Source organism: Misgurnus anguillicaudatus, chromosome 9 (assembly GCF_027580225.2).
Source record: "Misgurnus anguillicaudatus chromosome 9, ASM2758022v2, whole genome shotgun sequence".
Taxonomy (NCBI): domain Eukaryota; kingdom Metazoa; phylum Chordata; class Actinopteri; order Cypriniformes; family Cobitidae; genus Misgurnus; species Misgurnus anguillicaudatus.
Window position 1 is genome coordinate 26,020,567 of NC_073345.2, and position 20,322 is coordinate 26,040,888.

At 38.8% G+C, this 20,322-nt stretch overlaps 1 protein-coding gene across 2 annotated transcripts in view; it reads left to right on the plus strand.

The window, feature by feature from the left end:
* The window catches only part of ulk1b (unc-51 like autophagy activating kinase 1), a 30,365-nt gene extending 10,458 nt beyond the window's left edge, over nucleotides 1–19,907 (plus strand). The window contains exons 7-28 of one of the 2 annotated variants that reach the window (XM_073871360.1): nucleotides 1,436–1,509; nucleotides 1,617–1,718; nucleotides 1,968–2,026; nucleotides 3,231–3,313; nucleotides 3,415–3,465; nucleotides 3,548–3,636; nucleotides 4,451–4,616; nucleotides 4,731–4,791; nucleotides 5,795–5,884; nucleotides 6,348–6,482; nucleotides 9,164–9,315; nucleotides 9,398–9,475; nucleotides 9,645–9,866; nucleotides 9,974–10,112; nucleotides 11,236–11,351; nucleotides 12,537–12,659; nucleotides 12,740–12,912; nucleotides 13,000–13,178; nucleotides 13,325–13,443; nucleotides 16,200–16,357; nucleotides 16,488–16,623; nucleotides 16,739–19,907. In XM_073871360.1, the coding sequence (XP_073727461.1) occupies nucleotides 1,436–1,509; nucleotides 1,617–1,718; nucleotides 1,968–2,026; nucleotides 3,231–3,313; nucleotides 3,415–3,465; nucleotides 3,548–3,636; nucleotides 4,451–4,616; nucleotides 4,731–4,791; nucleotides 5,795–5,884; nucleotides 6,348–6,482; nucleotides 9,164–9,315; nucleotides 9,398–9,475; nucleotides 9,645–9,866; nucleotides 9,974–10,112; nucleotides 11,236–11,351; nucleotides 12,537–12,659; nucleotides 12,740–12,912; nucleotides 13,000–13,178; nucleotides 13,325–13,443; nucleotides 16,200–16,357; nucleotides 16,488–16,623; nucleotides 16,739–16,794 (2,561 nt within the window). In that variant the 3' untranslated portion in view covers nucleotides 16,795–19,907. The remainder of the gene's footprint in view (nucleotides 1–1,435; nucleotides 1,510–1,616; nucleotides 1,719–1,967; nucleotides 2,027–3,230; nucleotides 3,314–3,414; nucleotides 3,466–3,547; nucleotides 3,637–4,450; nucleotides 4,617–4,730; nucleotides 4,792–5,794; nucleotides 5,885–6,347; nucleotides 6,483–9,163; nucleotides 9,316–9,397; nucleotides 9,476–9,644; nucleotides 9,867–9,973; nucleotides 10,113–11,235; nucleotides 11,352–12,536; nucleotides 12,660–12,739; nucleotides 12,913–12,999; nucleotides 13,179–13,324; nucleotides 13,444–16,199; nucleotides 16,358–16,487; nucleotides 16,624–16,738) is intronic. The other variant, XM_073871361.1, reaches the window with a different exon arrangement.
* The last annotated feature ends 415 nt before the right edge of the window (nucleotides 19,908–20,322 follow it).

A 20,322-nucleotide genomic window follows, 5' to 3' on the forward strand; every position in this document is an offset into this window, starting at 1 on the left:
TCCGCCACAAAATTTTAATTGAACACCACAAATAGATGTTTGCACATCATGTTTATCACTACCTCTGTCTCACATGACAGTTTCTGTATAAACACCCGTGGCGTCAGTCGACACGCTCCGCTGAGCCTCTTTTAAGTTGCATTTAAGCATACAGTATATGCGGTCATGCGCGTTGCTAATGTGCTGCCACAAACTGCAAATCTGGAAAAAAAAACTGGTAGGGTGTGTCTGATTCTCAACCTGTGGGTGTTTTTCATCGCTAAAAGGGAGTTTAGGAACTTATTGCCGAGCACAGATGACAACACGTTTGCTCAAGACATCGCAAGCTAGCACGAAGGTAAAGCTAATCTTTTACATTATAGCGGTGACGCTGGTAGTGACGATTCTCTCAGGACAATCAGTGATCTACAGTGTTTTCGCATCACGTTTTGGTATCAGCTCGGCTCGCTTGGAACCCCAATCGAGGTGGGACTAAAAAAAGTATCGGGTACTACGTACTGCACCCAGTCTTACCCCAAAAGTAAGCTGATCGACCCAAACCGTGGGGTACTATGCAATGGAAAAGTGCCAATAGACGGTTTCAGCGATAACAACATAAACAAGCGGCTGTCGTGGTCCGCACGTAATTTCCGGTAAACTCCGCTAAGAATAAATAATAAAGTTCTTTAAACGTAGTTTATTTATATAACAAGCAAAAAAACAACACATAGATTACATAGGAAACCAAAACATTTATTTTCGACGAGGCATTTGTTCAAGAGATCAGTTTTGCAACTAGTCAGACCATTTAAAAAAAAAACGAAACCGGAAGTAAAGTTCGGATCCAGACGTGTATGGCGTCAGACTTGGAAGTGGGTATTTTGGATTTGGGCAACTATCCAGAATGCTCTAGCTGCCAAAAACCAGGGCCTTGGCAAACAACCAAAGTTTTCTTAGCACTATGTCGACATATTCACTTTTCCTTATGAAAATGTTTCCGGTTTGCATTATAATTCCTCCACATTATAAAACTTTTTTGTTTAATTTAACTTAGTGTTTTTGGTTATAGCACATACAGTCTTCACAGACAATTGAGCCTTGATCAGATGTATAGTATATATGGTTTAGACTGAAATAAATGAATTTAAAATGTTTCCCAGTGCTCTGTACAGATTTTGTGCTTGATTTGTTTTTAATTACAGCATGAAAAGGCAAATGGAAACTCTGTGGGTTTGTTTTATTTGCTGATTAAAGACATCTGCAAAGTTTACCTATTTTTCCACTCATATACTGCTTGCACATTTATGTCAACGACATTATTAACTTTTAAACGGATGCCAAAAATACAGTGTGTTCTTTCATCTAAACCTACCCTATATCCCATCAAGTGGTTTGAGATTACCCAGAATGCACTGCTGCACCACCACAGTGGTTAAGATCTTGCTTGTCTTTTCAGCTGACTTTGGCTTTGCGAGGTACCTCCAGAACAACATGATGGCTGCTACGCTTTGTGGGTCCCCTATGTACATGGTAGGTATATTTAATTTTTCATCCAGACTTTGCACAAACATGTGCGTGATAAAGATTACACCTATTACTACTAATCATAATCACTATGATCACATACTGTTTACCAGGCACCAGAGGTTATTATGTCGCAGAACTATGATGCCAAGGCTGACCTGTGGAGTATAGGAACCATTGTGTTTCAGTGCCTGACAGGGAAAGCGCCATTTCAGGTACGCACCACACTTATTTTGATTAGGTTAAGCAGAGACATTAAAGACCGGATGACTTTAAATGCATGAATGTCTTTGCATTATATGACAACACACCAAATTTAAAAGCCAATTTTAGTTCTCAATGAGGGTGAACATGCTTATAAGCATTCTGCATGGTTGTGCATTTCATATGTCTGGTGTACCACAGGGTATGTTGAATTTTCCATAATTGTTACCATAAATTTGTTTCATCTGTCTTGTCTACAGGCCAGCAGTCCCCAGGACCTCCGCTTGTTTTATGAAAAAAATAAAACGCTTAGCCCAAAGTAAGTGTGACAGTATCCATCTCGTTGCTTAAATAGATACAGTTGATATGTATATTTTTGGGCATTACAGTAATTCCTTCTAAGCTAGCATTTTCCAAAGTGTGGGGCGTGCCCCACTGGTGGGAAATAGGAACATTACAAGTGGAAGTGACATACAAGAATGAATTAACGTCGGAATGGTAAATGAAGCTAAACAAATAATTTAATGTGGAGAGGCGGGTATAAAAGTTAACAATGGATAAGTTTGTGACACGGAATGAAAAGAAAACTCGAGATTTGGCACCAGCAAAGAAAACCAAGACAGACAGTGGACTTAATCAACCAAAAAGCCAGCCGAAAAAAAGTATGATGAACTTTGTCAGAGACAAAATGCAAACATGGGTGCATTATTATTATTTACTTTTGAACAAAGTCTTATTTCATGTTTTAAAATATGATGTGATTAAATACATTTAAGTTAAACTTAAAGCCTAGTTGATTGCCATATTGTTGGGTAATTGGGGACAGGTGGGGCTTGGAAACCTTCCCTACCTCCAAAGTGGAGGAAAAAGTGTGAGAAACACTGCCCATTTGTACGTTTTTCCAGCCCAGTGTAAACCCCAGTAAAAAATTGCTTCGTTGAACCCCATTCACACAACATTTTGATCCCAGAAAATTTCAGTAAAATTGGCAGAAAGCCTTCTATGTGAACAAAAGTCCCCATAAATGTTCTGGCAATGCTTTCGTAAAAGGAAATTAGTAACATTTACATAACGCATCCTAAGCAAACTCCAGAAACTATGGAAAAAATACCAAGTGCAGGACTTTAAATACCTTGCGTGTTTAGGTGATCTTTATGGAATGTGTGTGAATGAACCAAAATCGAACGACAAATCCCAGACACATTTTCCGTGTATTTTCCGTAATCTGTGTGTGAAAAGGGCTTTAGAGTAATCTAACAAACTCAACAAAGCATTATAGGGTCAACCAGTGGTGTGAATTTAGCCCGGGATTATTCGTTTGTCTAACCAATAGCTAATATGTTGGTGGGTTGGGAAACCTGTTCGAAACCAAAATTTACCTTTTGTTTGTCAATTTTGTTTGGTGACACAGAAGTTGCACCTCTGATCATAGTCAATTCCTCTGTTTTGATTGGTTTGATTGGTCTTTTGATTTTGAATTATGTATTGAGCTCTCTCTCTCTCGCTCTCTTTCTGTCATAAAGCATTCCCAGAGAAACGTCCAGTCATCTCAGGCACCTGCTGCTTGGACTTCTGCAGAGGAACCATAAGGACCGTATGGACTTTGGTCAGTGTCTGAGAGCTTAACTCCACTAGTTATATATAAGGACATTTGTATCTTTTCTTTCTCCTTATGCAATTCCTCGTGGAATGTCTCTGCTTTAACAGATGAATTTTTCAAACACCCTTTCTTAGAAGCAAGCTCCTCTATGAAGAAGTGTGAGTTACTAGCCCGCCATCCCATCCATTTTATCTCACCATGTTAATGTTATCTAACATCATGTATCTTTATGTCCTCCAGCTGCTCCGGTGACCCTGACTTGTTTTCCTAGCTCAGCCTCTGCAAGCTCATGCAGTAGTTCATCTACATCACACCTGGCTTCTCCTCCTGTAAGTGTGTGTGTGTGTGTGTGTGTGTATTTACTGTCTTTATTAAATCAATGTTACTCAGATAAGTCCTGCTGTAGTTCAGGGCTTTATCACAGACGTCAGGATAAGCATGGAACAAAGAGACACTTTCTTAACATTTTATGGTGGCTTGCAACATTAATCGGGGAAGAGCCACGTGTGAGTCAGCTCTGTGTTTTGTGACAGTTATGGGTCTCCTGGTATCGAAATTCTGGGTATAGGTCAGCAGCAGCATTTTTAAAAACAAGGCCATTGAACTTCCACGTCAAGCTTATGGGTTTGATTCCAAAACAACACTTAAACTGACCAAAATCCCCCATGATTTATTCACCCTCAAGCAATTTGAGATACAGACGTCCATTATCTTTCAGACGCAAAACATTTGGAGTTATTTTAGTAAATGTCCTTGCTCTTCTTGGCTTTATAAAAATATAAAACAGGGATCAGGGAACAACTTCTGACTTTAAAAGACCAAAAAAGTACATCCATCCTTCACAAAAATAATCCACATGGCTCTAAGGGGTTAATAAAGGTCTTTTGCGAGTTTGTTTCGATGCAGTTTTGTAAGAAAAATATCCATATTTCAAACTTCATAAACGAAGTCTATCAAAAGAAAGTCCAGATTCTATTGGGGTAGGGGCGTGTTTGTTTAGGTGATTTCAAATGTCAACATAAGCTTTTAGAGATCATGCACACCGCCTTTAAATTCCTATTATTTTATGTAAATGTCAGGTTTATGTATATTATAACATTTTTGATAACATTTGATGTTATGTTATATCCCCAAATATTCCAGCAATCCCTTGCGGAGATCCAGCAGGTTCGTGCGAAAGCATTGGCCTCCCCTACCCAGGATTCTCCAGGCTACCTTAAGGATTCGGGCGGTGGTGGAGGGGAAAGCAGTAGCAAGAACTCATCGTGTGACACGGATGACTTTGTCATGGTTCCAGCTCATTTCCCCAGTAAGCTTTATTTCCTTTGCCTACGCCTGTGACCGCCCTGTTAGAGTAGGTGTTTGTCATTCAACTCGTATGTCCTTTATCTATTTTTTCCCCTTTCTTTTTCTATTTTTGTAGGTGACCTCACCTGTGAAATGCCAACAGGAAAGGTTCTCCAGGACAGTATGATGTATAGTGGGTGAGAATGCTTTAATCTTTACAGAGAGTATCTATTTCCCGCTTACTTATATTTATGCATAGCTATAGCGAAACTGTCAAGGAAGCAGAATAGTTATGTCAATATGCATTTAAATTTGTTTAAAGGGACACTCCACTTTTTTGTTTTTTTAATTTTTACAGTTTTGGAATCCATTCAGCTGATCTCGGGGTCTGGCGCTAGCACTTTTAGAATAGCTTAGCATAATTAATTGAATCTGATTAGACCATTAGCATCGCGCTCAAAAATAACCAAAGAGTTTCGATATTTTTCCTATTTAAAACTTGACTCTTCTGTAGTAACATCGTGTACTAAGACCGACGAAAAATGAAAAGTTGTGATTTTCTAGGGCGATATGGCTAGGAAGTATACTCTCATTTCAACGTAATAATGAAAGATTTTGCTGCCGTAACATGGCTGCATCAGGCGCAACGATATTACACAGTGCCTGAAAATAGTCCCCTGCTATTAAAAGATACTAAGGGGACTATTTTCGGCTGCTGCTTAATATCATTGCGCCTCCTGCAGCCATGTTACAGCAGCAAAGTCCTTGTTTATTTACCCCAGAATGAGAGTATAGTTTTAGTACATGATGTAACTACGGAAGAGTCAAGTTTTAAATAGGAAAAATATCGAACCTTTTTGGTTATTTTTGAGCGCGATGCTAATGGTCTAATCAGATTCAATGGATTATGCTAAGCTATGCTAAAAGTGGTAGCGCCAGACTCGGAGATTGGCTGAATGGATTCCAAAACGATAAAAATATAATGTTTAACTCTAGGGGAGCTGGAAAAAGAGCATATTTTATAAAAAGTGGAGTGTCCCTTTAAAAAAGAGTGGAAGTAATAAATAAATAAAAATGGCTCCACTTTTGCATTATTAAATAAGTGAAATTGGCACTAATATCACCTGAAGGACGTTTAACTTTACGATAGTCAGGTTTAGGATTTCACAGTTAGCGTCTTCTGTCTCTGCTCTGTGTTAGGAGTTCCCTTCTTGCATCTGGAGGTCAGTGCAGTCAAGGCAAGACCCCTCCACGTTCCCCTTCCTACAGCAGCTCCCCGGGACCCAGCGGGTAAGAACACAGCAGGGTCGGCGGCGATGTCGAGTAACCTGGATTTTTTGCATTTAGTAGCCAAGCCTATGAATGAGTTCCTCCTGCCTGCCAACGGCTTCTTGCTGATTGGGTTTCTGGGTCATTAGAGATGGATGAGAGCCTTATGCTTTCATCCTCACAGGGGAAATGAGTCCTGGATTGGCCGAAGCATCGAGTCTTTGATATGGACACAGATCGTCCTGTTCTTTTTATTATTAAACGATGCCCTTGAAAGCCATTGTCATGCACAAAAGACACTCGTACAGCTTTCTTATCCTGGCTCAAGCTGTTATGCTTTCAAAGGAGTTGTTTATCTCCAGATGTGTATAAATGTTTGTATTTTATCTTTCAGATTGATCAAATAATGTGTGTCTTTTTCTGTTTCCATTTTCTCCTCATTATTTTTCGCTCCATGGATCTGCATTTTTCGGTTCATTCTCAGCAGGCCGAGTGAGTTTTCTGGGAGTAACTATAGCAACTATGGGCAGTCTGCACCCATTCCTGTCCCCACACAGATTCACAATTACCAGCGCATGGAGCAGAACCTCCAGTTCCCAGGTCAAGAGGAATCTCCAAGGTGGGTGAAGATACATTCCTAAATATTTTTTCTGTATGTCTGGGTTGGCTCCACTTTTAGGGTATATTTACATGGCAACAATTTACTGAAAATATAAATGTTTTTTAAAGGTTTGCATGGACATCATTTCAAAAATCCACACAGATCTACGAAGATTACTTAAAAAAAAAAAAACGTATTGTGCAGGCCAGTAGTTGGCGATGATACACAATGTCTGAATGCGTAATACACATATCAGGGTGGGCTCTCACTAAATACTTGTTGTATCGAGTTTAAAGTTTAAACTTCGTTTGGGTTTGGAGTATAATATTTGGTATAATATAATTTCTGTAAGATCGAACAGTAATAAAATCGTACTCTTGACCGACTCGAGAAACACAAAGTATTTAGACACCAGGGGCCTCATTTATAAAATGCTGCGTAGAAACCATCCTAAATTTAATCTTACCATCATTTATCGAAAATGTAGGGGTGCACCGATATATCGGCCGATGTTGCTTGCTATGCTTCTCAATGAATTATGGTGAAATGCCGTTACATTCAAAAGCCAGGGGGCGCTCTCGTGCAGAAACTTAATATGCGCTGCAGACAAAGAACCATACACGCGCAGCCCCAGGAAATGGCTTACGGATATATTTATATTGCTGTTCTTCAAACCTTTTCAGGTATTTTCATGATAATAAAGAATATGTATAATGATTATGTCTTTATAACAAATGCATGTTATAAACGACTCAAGCTAATAGTGATTTCAGATCGATAAGGACTTACTGATCAAAAGCCGTAGTACATGAAATAGCTGTTGATAATATCAGCACGTATTATTATTGTTTATACCACGGGTCTGTTGAATGCTGCATTCTGATTGGCTGAGAAATGTTCTATGGGTGTTGATTATTTTTCTGTAAACCGCACACCTATCTTTTCAAATGTCTTAAAAATAGGCACCAGAGCAATGTTTGTGGTAACCGTGGTATAAGCGGAATAATTGACTCCGGTCCTTTGAATTATTTGAAAATAATGCACACCTGCGGTGTAACGGCACTCCGCTTCGCGTCGTGCCGCATTACCACCTTGGTGTGCATTATTTTCTTATAATTCAATGGCCCGTCGTCAATTATTCCTTACATATCAGCGTTTATCGGTGCACTTCTACAATAATGGGTATGTGTGATTCATAAAACGAACGTACACACAAAAAACGAACGTACCCCTTTCTTTCAGATGTGAAATTTATAAATTGCAAATGATCTTGAACTTGTGCGCAGCTGAGCAGTTTCAGATCTCTACCTTTAAACAATGCCTAAAAAATGTCATTGACATATAACAGAGCACTTGTTAACTTTTAAACTCTTTTCGAGCAGCAAGAATGGCTTATATTCCACAAACCTGCAGCAATCAGACAAGCAAAAGTGCGTACGTCTGCTCAGACCCTGACATGGGGCTAAGCACTTTTCCACGTCAAAGACAGTTTAATAAATTTGTTGGGTACGCACACTTTACAATCAAGTCTGTGCTTACGCACACTTTATAAATGAGGCCCCAGGGGTGGCACACCCTCCTGAAAACATTTCAATCGCCCCCTGGTGGCTTACTACAGTATAAGCTCCGCCTTCTCTATGTAAATCTATTTTTACCAACAATGGTTTCTTTTATTTTTATTTCTTCTTATCATGGTAATGTACTTTTAAGGGTTTGTTTTTCTAATATGTTTGGTTTAAATTGGTTAATAGATGCTATTAACTCTTTCCCTGCCATCGGCGAGTTGTCTCGTCAATCCGCAATATCGCTATTATCAACCAGGTGGATACTATCTTATAAAACCTGGAAGTATCGCCCTAGGGCAAACAGCTGTATGTCTGTGTAAGTTTTGAAGAAACCTGTCCATATTTGAGAGGTGATAAAAAGAGAACAAATGAAGGTAGGATGAAACGTGTTTTTTTTAAAGCAGCGGGTCTGTTCTTTCATTTAATATATTGTATGTTTATATATTTAAAGAAGAGCATTTTCTGGGAGGCATTCAACTTTTGTGAAAATCATGAAAAATGCTGGCGGGGAAAGAGTTAATAAGGCTTGAGATGACTTGATTTGTGTGTTTGAGAAACGGGGAAATAGACGGGGGCTTGAAACCGGGACTCATGCTCACGATCACTACTGCACAGACTGTTGGCTCCAAATGACATCATTGGCGCAAGATGTTAGCGGCCATTTTTAAGATTTTTTTTTACAATAGATGTCTATGTAGATACGTCGTCTATCTATTTTTACAGTCTATGATGCATATCTATAAAGTCAACGTTCTCATAAATTCAACTTTTCATATTTAACAAGGAGATGATAATAGTATTGTTTTTAATAAATTGCACTTTGAAACCTGCTTTAAAAGTCAGATTTTTTTCAGGCCCCAAAAAAAACAATTGTTATGTAAATAAACTTCCAAAATGCATAAAATTGGTTGTGTAAATTCCCTTTTAGTGAATGAGTAAACTGAATTGATCTGGCAACCCCCCACAGGATATTGAATTTATTGAGTTATATTGAGTCATTGAACAGAGGAGTCATTTCATTATAACAGTTTTGCTGCAGAGCATAAATAGTTTCATTATTGCTTTTACCCTAAACACATTTGTCAAACGATAACTCTTTTTTTTTCTCTCTTTCGCTCTCTCTCTCTCTGACAGGTCTGGCACAGTACAGAGGTGTGGTAGTGGAAGTTTTCTGTCCTCTGGAAGGTCCGGCCCCTCACCGCCTCAGTTCGGAGGGCCTGTTTCAGCTCTCACATCCCGCAGACTGTCTACAGGGGGAGCAAAACCTTTTCAGCTCTCCCCTCAGGGTAAGTTTCTGTTCAAACCATAATGTGACTGTAATAAAGCTAATATAGTAACCCTTGTGTCTTAAACTGTTTGTCTCAAAAGTGGGCACTATTCCTGAGTTGCCGGGCCAAGTTTGCCCAGCGAGTGCAGAAATGAGTCACAGGAGTTCTAGGGGTGGAGGTAAAAGTGCACTTCCTCTTCTCTTGTTTTCTTTTTTGTTATAAATAATATGCTAGTATTGAGGAACTTACTTTTACTTACTAAGTGCTGACTAGTCAAATTGATGTAGTTGCGTCTATTGTGTAATTGTTTTTTGGTGAATGATCTTGTTTTTGGATATATCCTTTAGAAACCAAACCTCGCCCGCAACAGGGACTGGGCACACGCCTCAACAGCGCTCCCTGTTTGCTGGAGGCAGCTGGTGGATGCAGGCAGAAGATCAGGAAGCAGCATTCAGACCCAGTTGTAGTCCCTCAGGGGAACGTGATGCCCTTTCGAACTCTGCACTCCTCTCCCAGGCTCAGTGAGCTTATGCAACGCAGCCCCCTGCCAACCATCCTAGGATCTCCTACCAGAGTAAGCCGCAATACCTGTTCATGTGTCTATAAATGATCAAAAGGCTTCTCAGGTTAAACTTTTACTAATTCAAATCAAACAAATAATGAAAAATATCCTATCCCAGAGCCATGCCCCCGTTTGAATTTCCCAAGCCCCCGAGTTCCCCAAACATGGTCACATTTCTGACCCAGCAAGGATTGAGACCATCTCAAGGAGAGCCACCTGCCTACCAACCTGAGGAGAGAAAAGGCTTTGGGAGGTGAGAGAAGAAGCTTATAGTGCATTTTGTCAATATGTGTGTTCCTGGGGTTTGAACCATACCTTCACGTTTTGCCCGGATTCTCCCGTATTGTTCCATTATTTCACGACATGAAATCATTTCCCGTATTTCTCGCATATTTTAAAAAAAACTCTCATTGGCCGTCTAGTGTTTAGACAAAAATATCAATGTTAATTGAATTTTTGCTTAACACAAGCAAAAAAATCTGACAATGGGGTAAGAAGATTTTACATAATTTTTTTCTTGAATTAACTCTTTTCCCGCCATTTACGAGTTAACTTGTCAATTAAGAGAAAACGCTTCCCTGCCAATGATGAGTATTTCCGGCTTTCTGCAATACCGCTATTATCCACCAGGTGCTCTTCCACAAATTATAAAACCCAGAAGTATGGCCCTAGGGCAAACCGCTGTATGTCCGTGTAGGTTTGAGGATCGCTCTGAATCTGATCTCTATAAAAATCCCTTCACAAAAATGGAATTATCTCAAGTTTATGCTCAAAATTGGTGTTTTTGAAGAAACCTACCCATATTTGGGAGGTGATAAAAATAGAACTAATGGTAGGATGAAACATTTTGTTTTTGTTTGAAAGCAGGCGGTCTGTTCTTTCATTTGATATATTGTATGTTTATATATTTTAAGAAGAACATTTTCTGGAAGGCATTAAACTTTTGTGAAAATTGTGAAAAATGCTGTGCTGGCTGGCAACTTTTTAAAAAACACTGACGGGAAAAGAGTTAAGTGTTTAAGAAAAAGTAAACCTATTTCAAGAATTTTTTCTTACCCCATTGGCTTGTTTTAAGCACAAATTCACTTAAATTATTATTTTTGTCTAAAAAATTTAAATTATTTTCTAATCAAGAAAATGCATCTTAATTTAAGAATGTTTAAATATTTGTACTGAAAACAAGACACCAATACTAGGTAAGAAAGTACCCATCTATTCCCTTGCATAGTAATGGGGGTGGGGGGTCTGGATAATTTCCCTTTGTTCCCAATGTTGACAGGCATGGTTCGAACCCATGACCTTTGTAGTGTTTACTTTTTGTTTTGTTCTCTTTTTCACTTTTTCCTTCTTTCTCACTCACACTTGTGTTGGGGCAGGTCTCAGAGCACTGGTCGCCTGTCTGACGTGCTCCTAATGGCAGCATTTGGAGGGCAGAGAGGACAAAAAGGAAGCATGGAGAATCTCAATTCAGACAGAGCCATCGACATCACAGGTGAGCTTATTAACACGTACCTTATTTAGGCATTATAGCATCTAAAATGTGTCTATTATGTCTAAATATGCTAAGCAGTCAGCTTGACCACCCTGCAAGACCACCATCTGTCTGTACTTTTTTAACAATAGCAAGTACTCTTAAAGGATTAGTCCATTTTTTTTTTTAAATCCAGATCATTTACTCACCACCATGTCATACAAAATGTTGATGTCTTTCTTTTTTCAATCGAGAAGAAATTATGTTTTTTGAAAAAACATTCTAGGATTTTTCTCATTTTAATGAACCCCAACACTTAACAGTTTTAATGTAGTTTAAAATTGCAGTTTCAAAGGACTCTAAATTATTCCAAATGAGGCATAAGGGTCTTATCTATCGAAACGGTTGTCATTTTTGGCAAGAAAAATAAAAATATGCAATTTTAAACCACAACTTCTCGTCTTCCTCCGGTCGTGTGACGTGCCAGCGCGAGCTCACGTAATGCATCATCACGTCAAGAGGTCACAGATGACGTATCGAAACTACGCCCCAGTGTATACAAGTGTGGAGAAAGAGGACCGTTACGACGTTGTTGTATGTGGAATGATACAAATTAATGTCGTTGTGTCAGTTTATTGGTTAAAATAGTCCGCAAATGTGCGTTTTATGTATGTAACATGTGACCTTTCAGCGTCATTACGCAATTGCGTGAGGTCGCGCTGGCTTGTCACACAGAGACGGAGGAAGAAGTTGTGGTTTAAAAGTGCATATTTTACATTTTTCTTGCCAAAAATGACAATCATTTTACCAGATAAGACCCTTATACCTTATTTGGAATCATTTAGAGTCCTTTGAAACTGCATTAAAACTGTTAAGTGTTGGGGCCTGTTAAAGTCCATTAAAATGAGAAAAATCCTGGAATGTTTTCCTCAAAAAACATAATTTCTTTTCGACTGAACAAAGAAAGACATCAACATTTTGGATGACATGGTGGTGAGTAAATTATCTGGATTTTTTTTAAGAAAATTGACTAATCCTTTGAAGTCCTCATGAAATCAAAACGACTTTCTTTTTATAAATATATATACAGTCAATAAATGTGAAAAGCCACGCCCACCATTAACTGATACCAAACATTTTTGTAATGTTTTTTTTTATATAAAGTTGAATTTACTCTTAAAAAACCTTTTGCGCATCTACTCACAGCGCCCTCTAGTGGTGGACATTTCTATGTGGGTTCAAGTAGCCCAGCTCGTGTGGTGTTCACTGTGGGTTCTCCACCCAGTGGAGGGACACCGCCCCAAAATGTTCGCTCAAGGAAGTTCTCAGGTGAAGAGAGATTTCTTCTGTTTTGATTTTACATAAATCATTCAATGCAGTACTGACTAGACCTTCTCTGTGTCCCATAGTGGGTTCTTCAAGTTCCATTAGTCCAGTAGGCTCCCTCACCAGCCGCTATCCACAAACAGGCTTTTGCATGGATGGCTTTGACGGGCCTTCCAGTCCTCGCTACAGTTTCAGTGACCCCATCTCAGCTGTGACTTTTGAAGTCCCTGAATTACCAGAGGAGACCCTGATGGAGGTAAGCGCCAGCGTTTACAATTCAATCAGAACAGCATAATCCAAAAGTTTGGGTTAACATTTGGACCTCTCTCTTTCTCAATTGTAGCAGGAACATACGGAGGCTTTGCGCAAGCTTCGGTTCATGCTAGACTTCACTCGCTGCATGGTGGAGGTGGCTGGAGATCGGGGTGGAGATCCGGAGCAGACAGACCCCTCCTCTACCAGCCTGCTTCAGCAACAGAGCTTGGTCGCCGACCAGATCAGCTCACTGAGCCGAGAGTGGAGGTGAGGATATTTTCAACATCTTTAGACTCTAAGGGCAAATTACAGCAATTGTAGTCATTAAATTTGTACCTTGAGTGCAATGTTAATTGCTTCAAATAAAGGAGTCAAATGCATGAATGTGAACGTTTTCTTCTGTGTTCTCTCAGTTATGCTGAGCAGTTGGTGCTTTATATGAAGATAGCAGAGCTTCTGTCATCTTCACTACAAACAGCCATGGAAGGCATCAAGCAGGGAAAACTTTATCCCTCTACCACCGTCAAACAAGGTTAGCAGACAAGCGTTCTTCTCATCTGGGTTTGATCCCAGGGATCGCATTTACTGATGTATAGTTCTAATGCGTTGTAATGCTGTGTACACACCAAACGCGAATCATTGCATATCTTGCTCTAGATTACTTCGCTCTACTACTAATTACTAAACTCTGCAGGACTGCGGCTCTCCAGGACCAACGTTCGCCACCCCTGAGCTATAAGTATAGTGCTGTTTTTCTAGAGCCTATGCCATTGGTCGATAGAATCGACGGCGTCGACGCTGATTTGTCGACATCATCAATATTTTTAAGGATTCCATTATTTTTCCTTTTAAATTTTGTCTCACGCTAAAATACACACCACTAGTAGGCATAAACCTTAAACCCTGTCTATCGCTGTCTCCACCAGTCGGCTCAGTCCACCGTTTTCAAAGATGCGAGGTCGAGTGCAACGTCAAACGAGTTAGTTTGCAAAAGTTTTAAAAGTCGAAGGGGTCTAAAGTATGGGAGTACGATATGGCTGTTTTGTTAGTATATCACATCAGTACCAGCTCGATGCATGAACATCTGAAGAGAAAACCTACTGGGGATATTCATGATGATGAGCGCCTCCAAGGCAAAGCTTACTGTTTTTTTTTTTGTGTGAATTAACTCACAAAGAAGAGCACTTCATTTGCAGCACTTCGACCTCGGGCGCAGTAATAATTGGCAGGTTTTTGAACAAGAGGGGGAGTAGTCAGGAGTGATGATGTTACTGCGCGCCGAGGTTAAAGTGCTGCAAACTAAGTGCTCTTCCGCCATACATCATAGTTTTGATTTTTTATCCGCTTAAAAAATTGCCACATTTTATTTTGTGCCACCATACTTACTCGTGTAACTACTCATGTAACAGTCTTTAAATTGGTAAAACATGGAAGTGTTTGATGGCTTCTAAATTCAACCCTGTTTGGATCCTAAGGAATGAATGGGGCTAGGCTAAATGCTAACACATTTACAACGTGCTGTACAAAGATTAAGTGCACGCATTGAAAAAAGATAGGGATGTATTAATTCGTCTAAGTTGAGGTAAGAACATAGTATAGGATTAAAAAACAGTGGTGTTTTCCTTTAAACCGTTCATGAGCTCCATTCACTTCCATTGTATTCTTTTTTCCTAATATGGAAGTGAATTGGGCTCATTCACATTCTTCAAAATACCTTTCTTCTATTTATCAGAACAAAGAAATTTATGCATGTTTGTAACAATATTAGAGTAAATGATGAGAGAATTTGTCATTTTTGAGTGATTCTTTTTAAGTCACTTTGAATAAAAGTGTTTGCCAAATGCGTAAATGAGTGATGATGTAATTGATTTTCATCAAACCCTCATTCTTGCATCCTGGGTGTTATTCTATATCCTTGTTGCCTTAAGCCTGAAGTATAGACCTTTTGCGAGTCAACGTCACAGTTACGTCACGTGCACAATGTGGTGGTAGAAAAACAGTGGAAATGAATGAGACACGAGTGAAACGAACAATATAACTCACTAGAACATGTTTTGTTGTGGTGTTGAGTGTCAGAATAGGAATGACAAAATAGATGACCTTTATTTTTTAGTATACTGTCGTCAAAGACACCATTTGAAGATAAACGTAGGTGTTTATGGTTGCAATAAGCCCTCAACCGGACAGACAGGAGTGATGAAATCATCTGAAAATCTTTTAATAATTAGAATAGAAAATAATTAGAGAAGATATCCGGTGTTCTGTCGAAGTCTGTTCCCTCTATGTGTCTCTTATAGCGTTTTCATCACGTTACGTTTATAATTTGTTAAGAAAGATTAAAGATTTGAATAAGTTCATAATATCAATAATATTACCATTTATTAAAGTTTTCATATTTTCTCGTTTTCTATTACTTCTTTTTACCTTCTATCTTAGCCTATTTCTTCTTCCTGTTTGTTTTAAATTATGATGTTTACTAATAAATATATAAACATTTAGCACATAGACACACGATGTAAAGTGTTAATAATATATAAACAGGCCTATACAAATTAATTTGTATGTAAACATAATAGTTTTAGAACAAACACGTAGGCTAAAAATATAAGGAAGAAATTGAAAACAGGAAAATGATGAAATATTTAATAAATGAAATTATACAGAATACATGATAGTATTGCTCTTATAAGTACTTCAGCGATTCATACTGTACAAATAATTGATTTACCCATAAAGAACAATACATATACATTACATACATGCACACATATCAGTAGCCAAGTCATTTAAACTGTTAATTTATTTAAAAAATAAACGTAGCTGGGTGAAAACGTTATAAGAAACATTACACTTATATAGGGGCAACAGACTTCTACAGAACACCGGATACATAAAAATCATAGTTTAACACTAAAACACTTCACACCCCTATTGCGGAGCTGTCACTTTCTGCCACCAGTTGTGCTCCGCCCACAAAAAATGTCATCTCTGTTTGCAAACACGCAAAAGGTCTGTAGTTTTTCACGCGAGGGTTGGCGTACAACGTGTGATGCAGATTTCTCATCAGAATAGTGTGCGCAGTGTCAGATATTTGTAACCGTGTGTACCTTGTACATTTACAGGAGTATGTATTGCAATTTGTTGAAATACTCATGCGTCCAACATCTGTTTTGCGTATGTGTACGATGGCGTAAAAAAACTATACTCCAGGCTTCAGCAGCAGCTGTACTAAGTTTTGTAAGTTGACGAGTAGATGATGTAAATATGTAATAATGTTATTCTATTCAGTGGTCAGGAAACTGAATGATCTGTATAAGTCCAGCGTGGTGTCCTGTCGATCTCTGAGCGTTCAGCTGGAGCGATTCTTCTCCCGTAAACATAAACTCATGGACCACATCAACAGCATCACAGCTGAGAAGCTTCTCTTCAGCCACACTGTACAGATGGTAAGAACTGTGTCTGTCACCACCTCAATATTGCAATGGGTTTGATTCCAGGGAACACACATTTATAAAATGCATCACAGTTGTTTGTAGCTAGTGTGTTTTTTTAGCTTTGTGCGTTCTGGTCTTACAGGTGCAAGCTGCTGCTCTGGATGAGATGTTTCATCAGGGCGAAGCATCAATTCAGCGCTATCATAAGGCTTTGCTGCTTATGGAGGGTCTGTCTCTCCTTCTTACAGAACAGAGCGACATCCTCAGCGTCAGCAAGTGTAAGCAATACCAAACATAAAAACAACTTCTTCAGCATGCATTTTAATGTGTATGAAAGGAGCAGTGGCAACGCTGAATTATATATTTCCATAACAAACATGATGTTCCCTACAGGTAAGCAATGCATCGAGCGCCGTCTCAACGCACTGCAGTCGGGTCTCTGCGTGTAAAGTGTCTCTATCGCACACTGCTGTCAGTCAGTCTCATCCCAAGAATGATCTGCTTTTTTATTTCATCATTCAATTTTGCATTCCTACCCCCGTGCACCTCTTTTTGTGGTCTGTGGGCATAGGAACAGCCCTCTGATTGGACCAAATCAGATGGACAGCAGATGTTATATTGCTGAGGGCTGATGGGGATGATTCTCCTAAACATCTTTATAGACGCAAAAGACTCTGTATTTATTCCATAATCTACTATAGGCCACCTGCCGGTTCTGTCTAGTATGTACTACAAAGTGTCACATTGCTTCAAGTTTCCCATCTCAAGACGGGTCTGGTACAGGATGTGTTATAATGGGTTGTGCAATTTGTAGTAACTGACCAAGTTTTTCCACCCTGACAACAAAAAACTTTTATTTCTGTATTTATAAAAACTGCCTGTTCACTACATGTTAACTTATAGAGAGAAGTTAACAATTATGTTAAATATTATAAGTATGTATGAGGGGAGGGTGCTTTGGGATTTTTTTAGTTGAAGTCGGTTTGATTGGTTGGCTGTCGTACTGCTTAGTATCCAGTCATTAGAAATTATAAGTAATTAATTTGTCAATTTTATGCATTTGTTGAATGTTGCAGCAGTTACCAAGGCCCACATTCTCCTGTATTTCACAGGCGGATTAACTTTATCTATAATTTAGTGAGGATAAAATTTGAAATTTGGTGACCAGTCAATTAGAAACGTATCAAAACCAATTATTTAAAAGACATTCCTTGCTTTACAGAATGAAAACTGTATCAAGCCAGCAAAATCGTGTGTAGCACTTTAGTGAATGTTTACCAAATAAGAGCATGTCAAATACCATTATCAAATGTTTAAGAAATTAATATTTGTGTGTTGTGTTTGGACATCTTTTCCTTTTAAAAACGCTATTGTTGATTTTAAGTTTTTTGGCCTTTTTTAGTCACAGTTTGGATCAGGACTTAGACTGGTTTAAAGGGACACTCCACTTTTTTGGAGGTGTGCTCATTTTCCAGCTCCCCTGGATTTGGACATCCGATTTTTGCCGTTTTGGTGTCTATTTAGCTGATCTCCGGGTCTTGCGATACCACTTTTGGCATGGCTTGGCACAATCCGTTGAGTCTGATTGGACCATTGGCATCGCGCAAAAAATAACTTTCTATATTTTTTCCTATTTAAAACTTGACTCTTCTGGGGTTGCATCGTGTTCGGGGACTGACCGTGAGTTGGATGTTGCGATTTTCTAGGCAGATTGGCGTGATGGGCGGGGACTTTGCTGCCGTGGCATGGCTGCGGGAGGCGCAATGATATTAAACAGCAGCCGAAAATAGTCCCCTTGGTAACTTTCAATAGCAGAGGGCTATTTTCGGGCAGTGCGTGGTGTCGTTGCGCCTCCTGCAGCCATGTTGCGGCGGCAAGGTCTTTGATTATTACGCCAGAATGAGAGTATAGTCCTAGCCATATCTGCCTGGAAAATTGCAACTTTGGATTTTCTGTCGGTCCTGGTGCGTGATGTGGCTACAGAGGAGTCAAGTTTTAAATAGGAAAAATATTAAAACTCTTTGATTATTTTTGAGCGCGATGCTGGTGGTCTAATTAGATTCGGTGGCTTGTGCTGAGCTATGCTAGGGGTGCTACTGCCGGACCCGGGGATCGGCTGAATGGATTCCAAAACGGTGGAATCGGGTGTGTGACTCTGGGGGAGCTGGAAAATGAGCATATTTTCAAAAAAAAAGTGGAGTATCCCTTTAAAGGTTGTCTTAAAAAAAATTATAAACTTCCAACATGTCCAACATTTATCATTGACATCAAAGAGAGGCAGAATTCATACAGAACTCCAAATGATGCCTATCATGTTCCTAATGTCCACCTAGATTAAATTAAGACTTTAATATCCATTTTAGTGTTTGTTTCGAGACATAATGTACTTCCTGTGGGTCGTGCATGCATCTTTGTGTTTTTCCTGTTGCTGTTGTGAATGGTCTCAAGCAGGTATCTGAAGGACACGTCTTAAGAATAGACTGTTATACATTTTTTGCACTGTTTGTGGATTCATTTGTTGTATAAGCTAAGGACATTCAAAAGTGGACCATTTAATTTAAATGCCACATTTTCCCCACTTTGTATGAATATTCTGTGCTTTTATCCTTTATTTCATTTGTGTTGTGTATGAACAATGTGTTTTTCTGTTGAAGCTGATTTTATAATGTGCCTTTAAAGAAAAAAACTGAAACACTGAAAAAATATATTGATTTATTGTACTTTTTGTATATTGTTGTTGTTATGAAATAGTCTGGAGTGAATTGTTTTTGTTGTTTTCTGATTGGTTAAATTTAACCCGATTAAGATAAAGTGGATTTGACTTTGTTTTGCTTTTAGTTTGTGTGTGCGTGAATGTGCTTGTGTGTAAAAGTATAATGCGTGGAATAAATAAGTTTTCTTTGAATAAACTGAAGTGCAGTGTCAACATAAGCTTTTATTTCTAATTCCCACAATTCCAAAGGCCAGTTGACATCATATGCATTTTCTGCCTGTAATGCCTACCACTTCAATTCAATCAATTTTAGCACATTTGTTTTGTTTTTATTGACGGAAATCATCCCAATGGGGCCAAAGGAATAACATGTTTTTCACAATCTGAATTGTGAATTTCATGTAGTGTATCTTTGTGTTAAAACTGGATCAAATACACATTTAAATGATTCCATTTAGTTTTTATTGTATGTATGTTAAATCACTGAATAGCATGATGCATTTGTCAGTTTGTCTGGAATGTAATGTTCATATTTGATGTTAAGTATTAATTTCATATTCAAAATCTTGCATTTATGCAATCACTACATTGATGTCTGACAGCATCATATTCTGTTCTTCACATATAATGAACCTCTCTCAGTACCATGTGTATATAGACTGTAAAATATTGCTTTAAACGTGTACATTGAAGGATATATTGCTTTCCATCACCCTTTCCCCACCAAAGAAAAATGTTAAAGTTCACAATATTTGTCTGTTCGGTAAAATCAATATTTCATGTACACTCTCATGATGTAAGATTTTGCTTTAAAAAGTAAAGCCCCAATAAAGAAGAAAAGTTAAAAGATGTCCTGGTTCTTCATTTACTGACATTAGAATCGTAAGTGAAAGTACAGGCAACAAAATCTTCCCTTGGCCGTTTTTCAAGCGGAGGGCTGCAGCCTCCGGAGGCTGCATACGTCATAAACATAAACTTGTTTCAGATTATTAACAATTATAAAGTTGACTATTATACTTAATACATTGTTGTAATATGCTTATGACTTGCAAATGTAATGCTCTGTTAACAAATAAATCAGGCTTGATGACGTTCGATGCATATGCGAGCTCCATAGGCTGCAGCCTTCCGGTTGAGAAACAAGGCTTGTTCGACTTCATGCGGCGCCGCAAGAACAGACAGCCGGATGACGTCAAAGCTCCGCGAGAGCGATTTAAAAGCAAACTCCTCGTATGATTTCGCGAATAGCTCTCGCGGTGCTTTG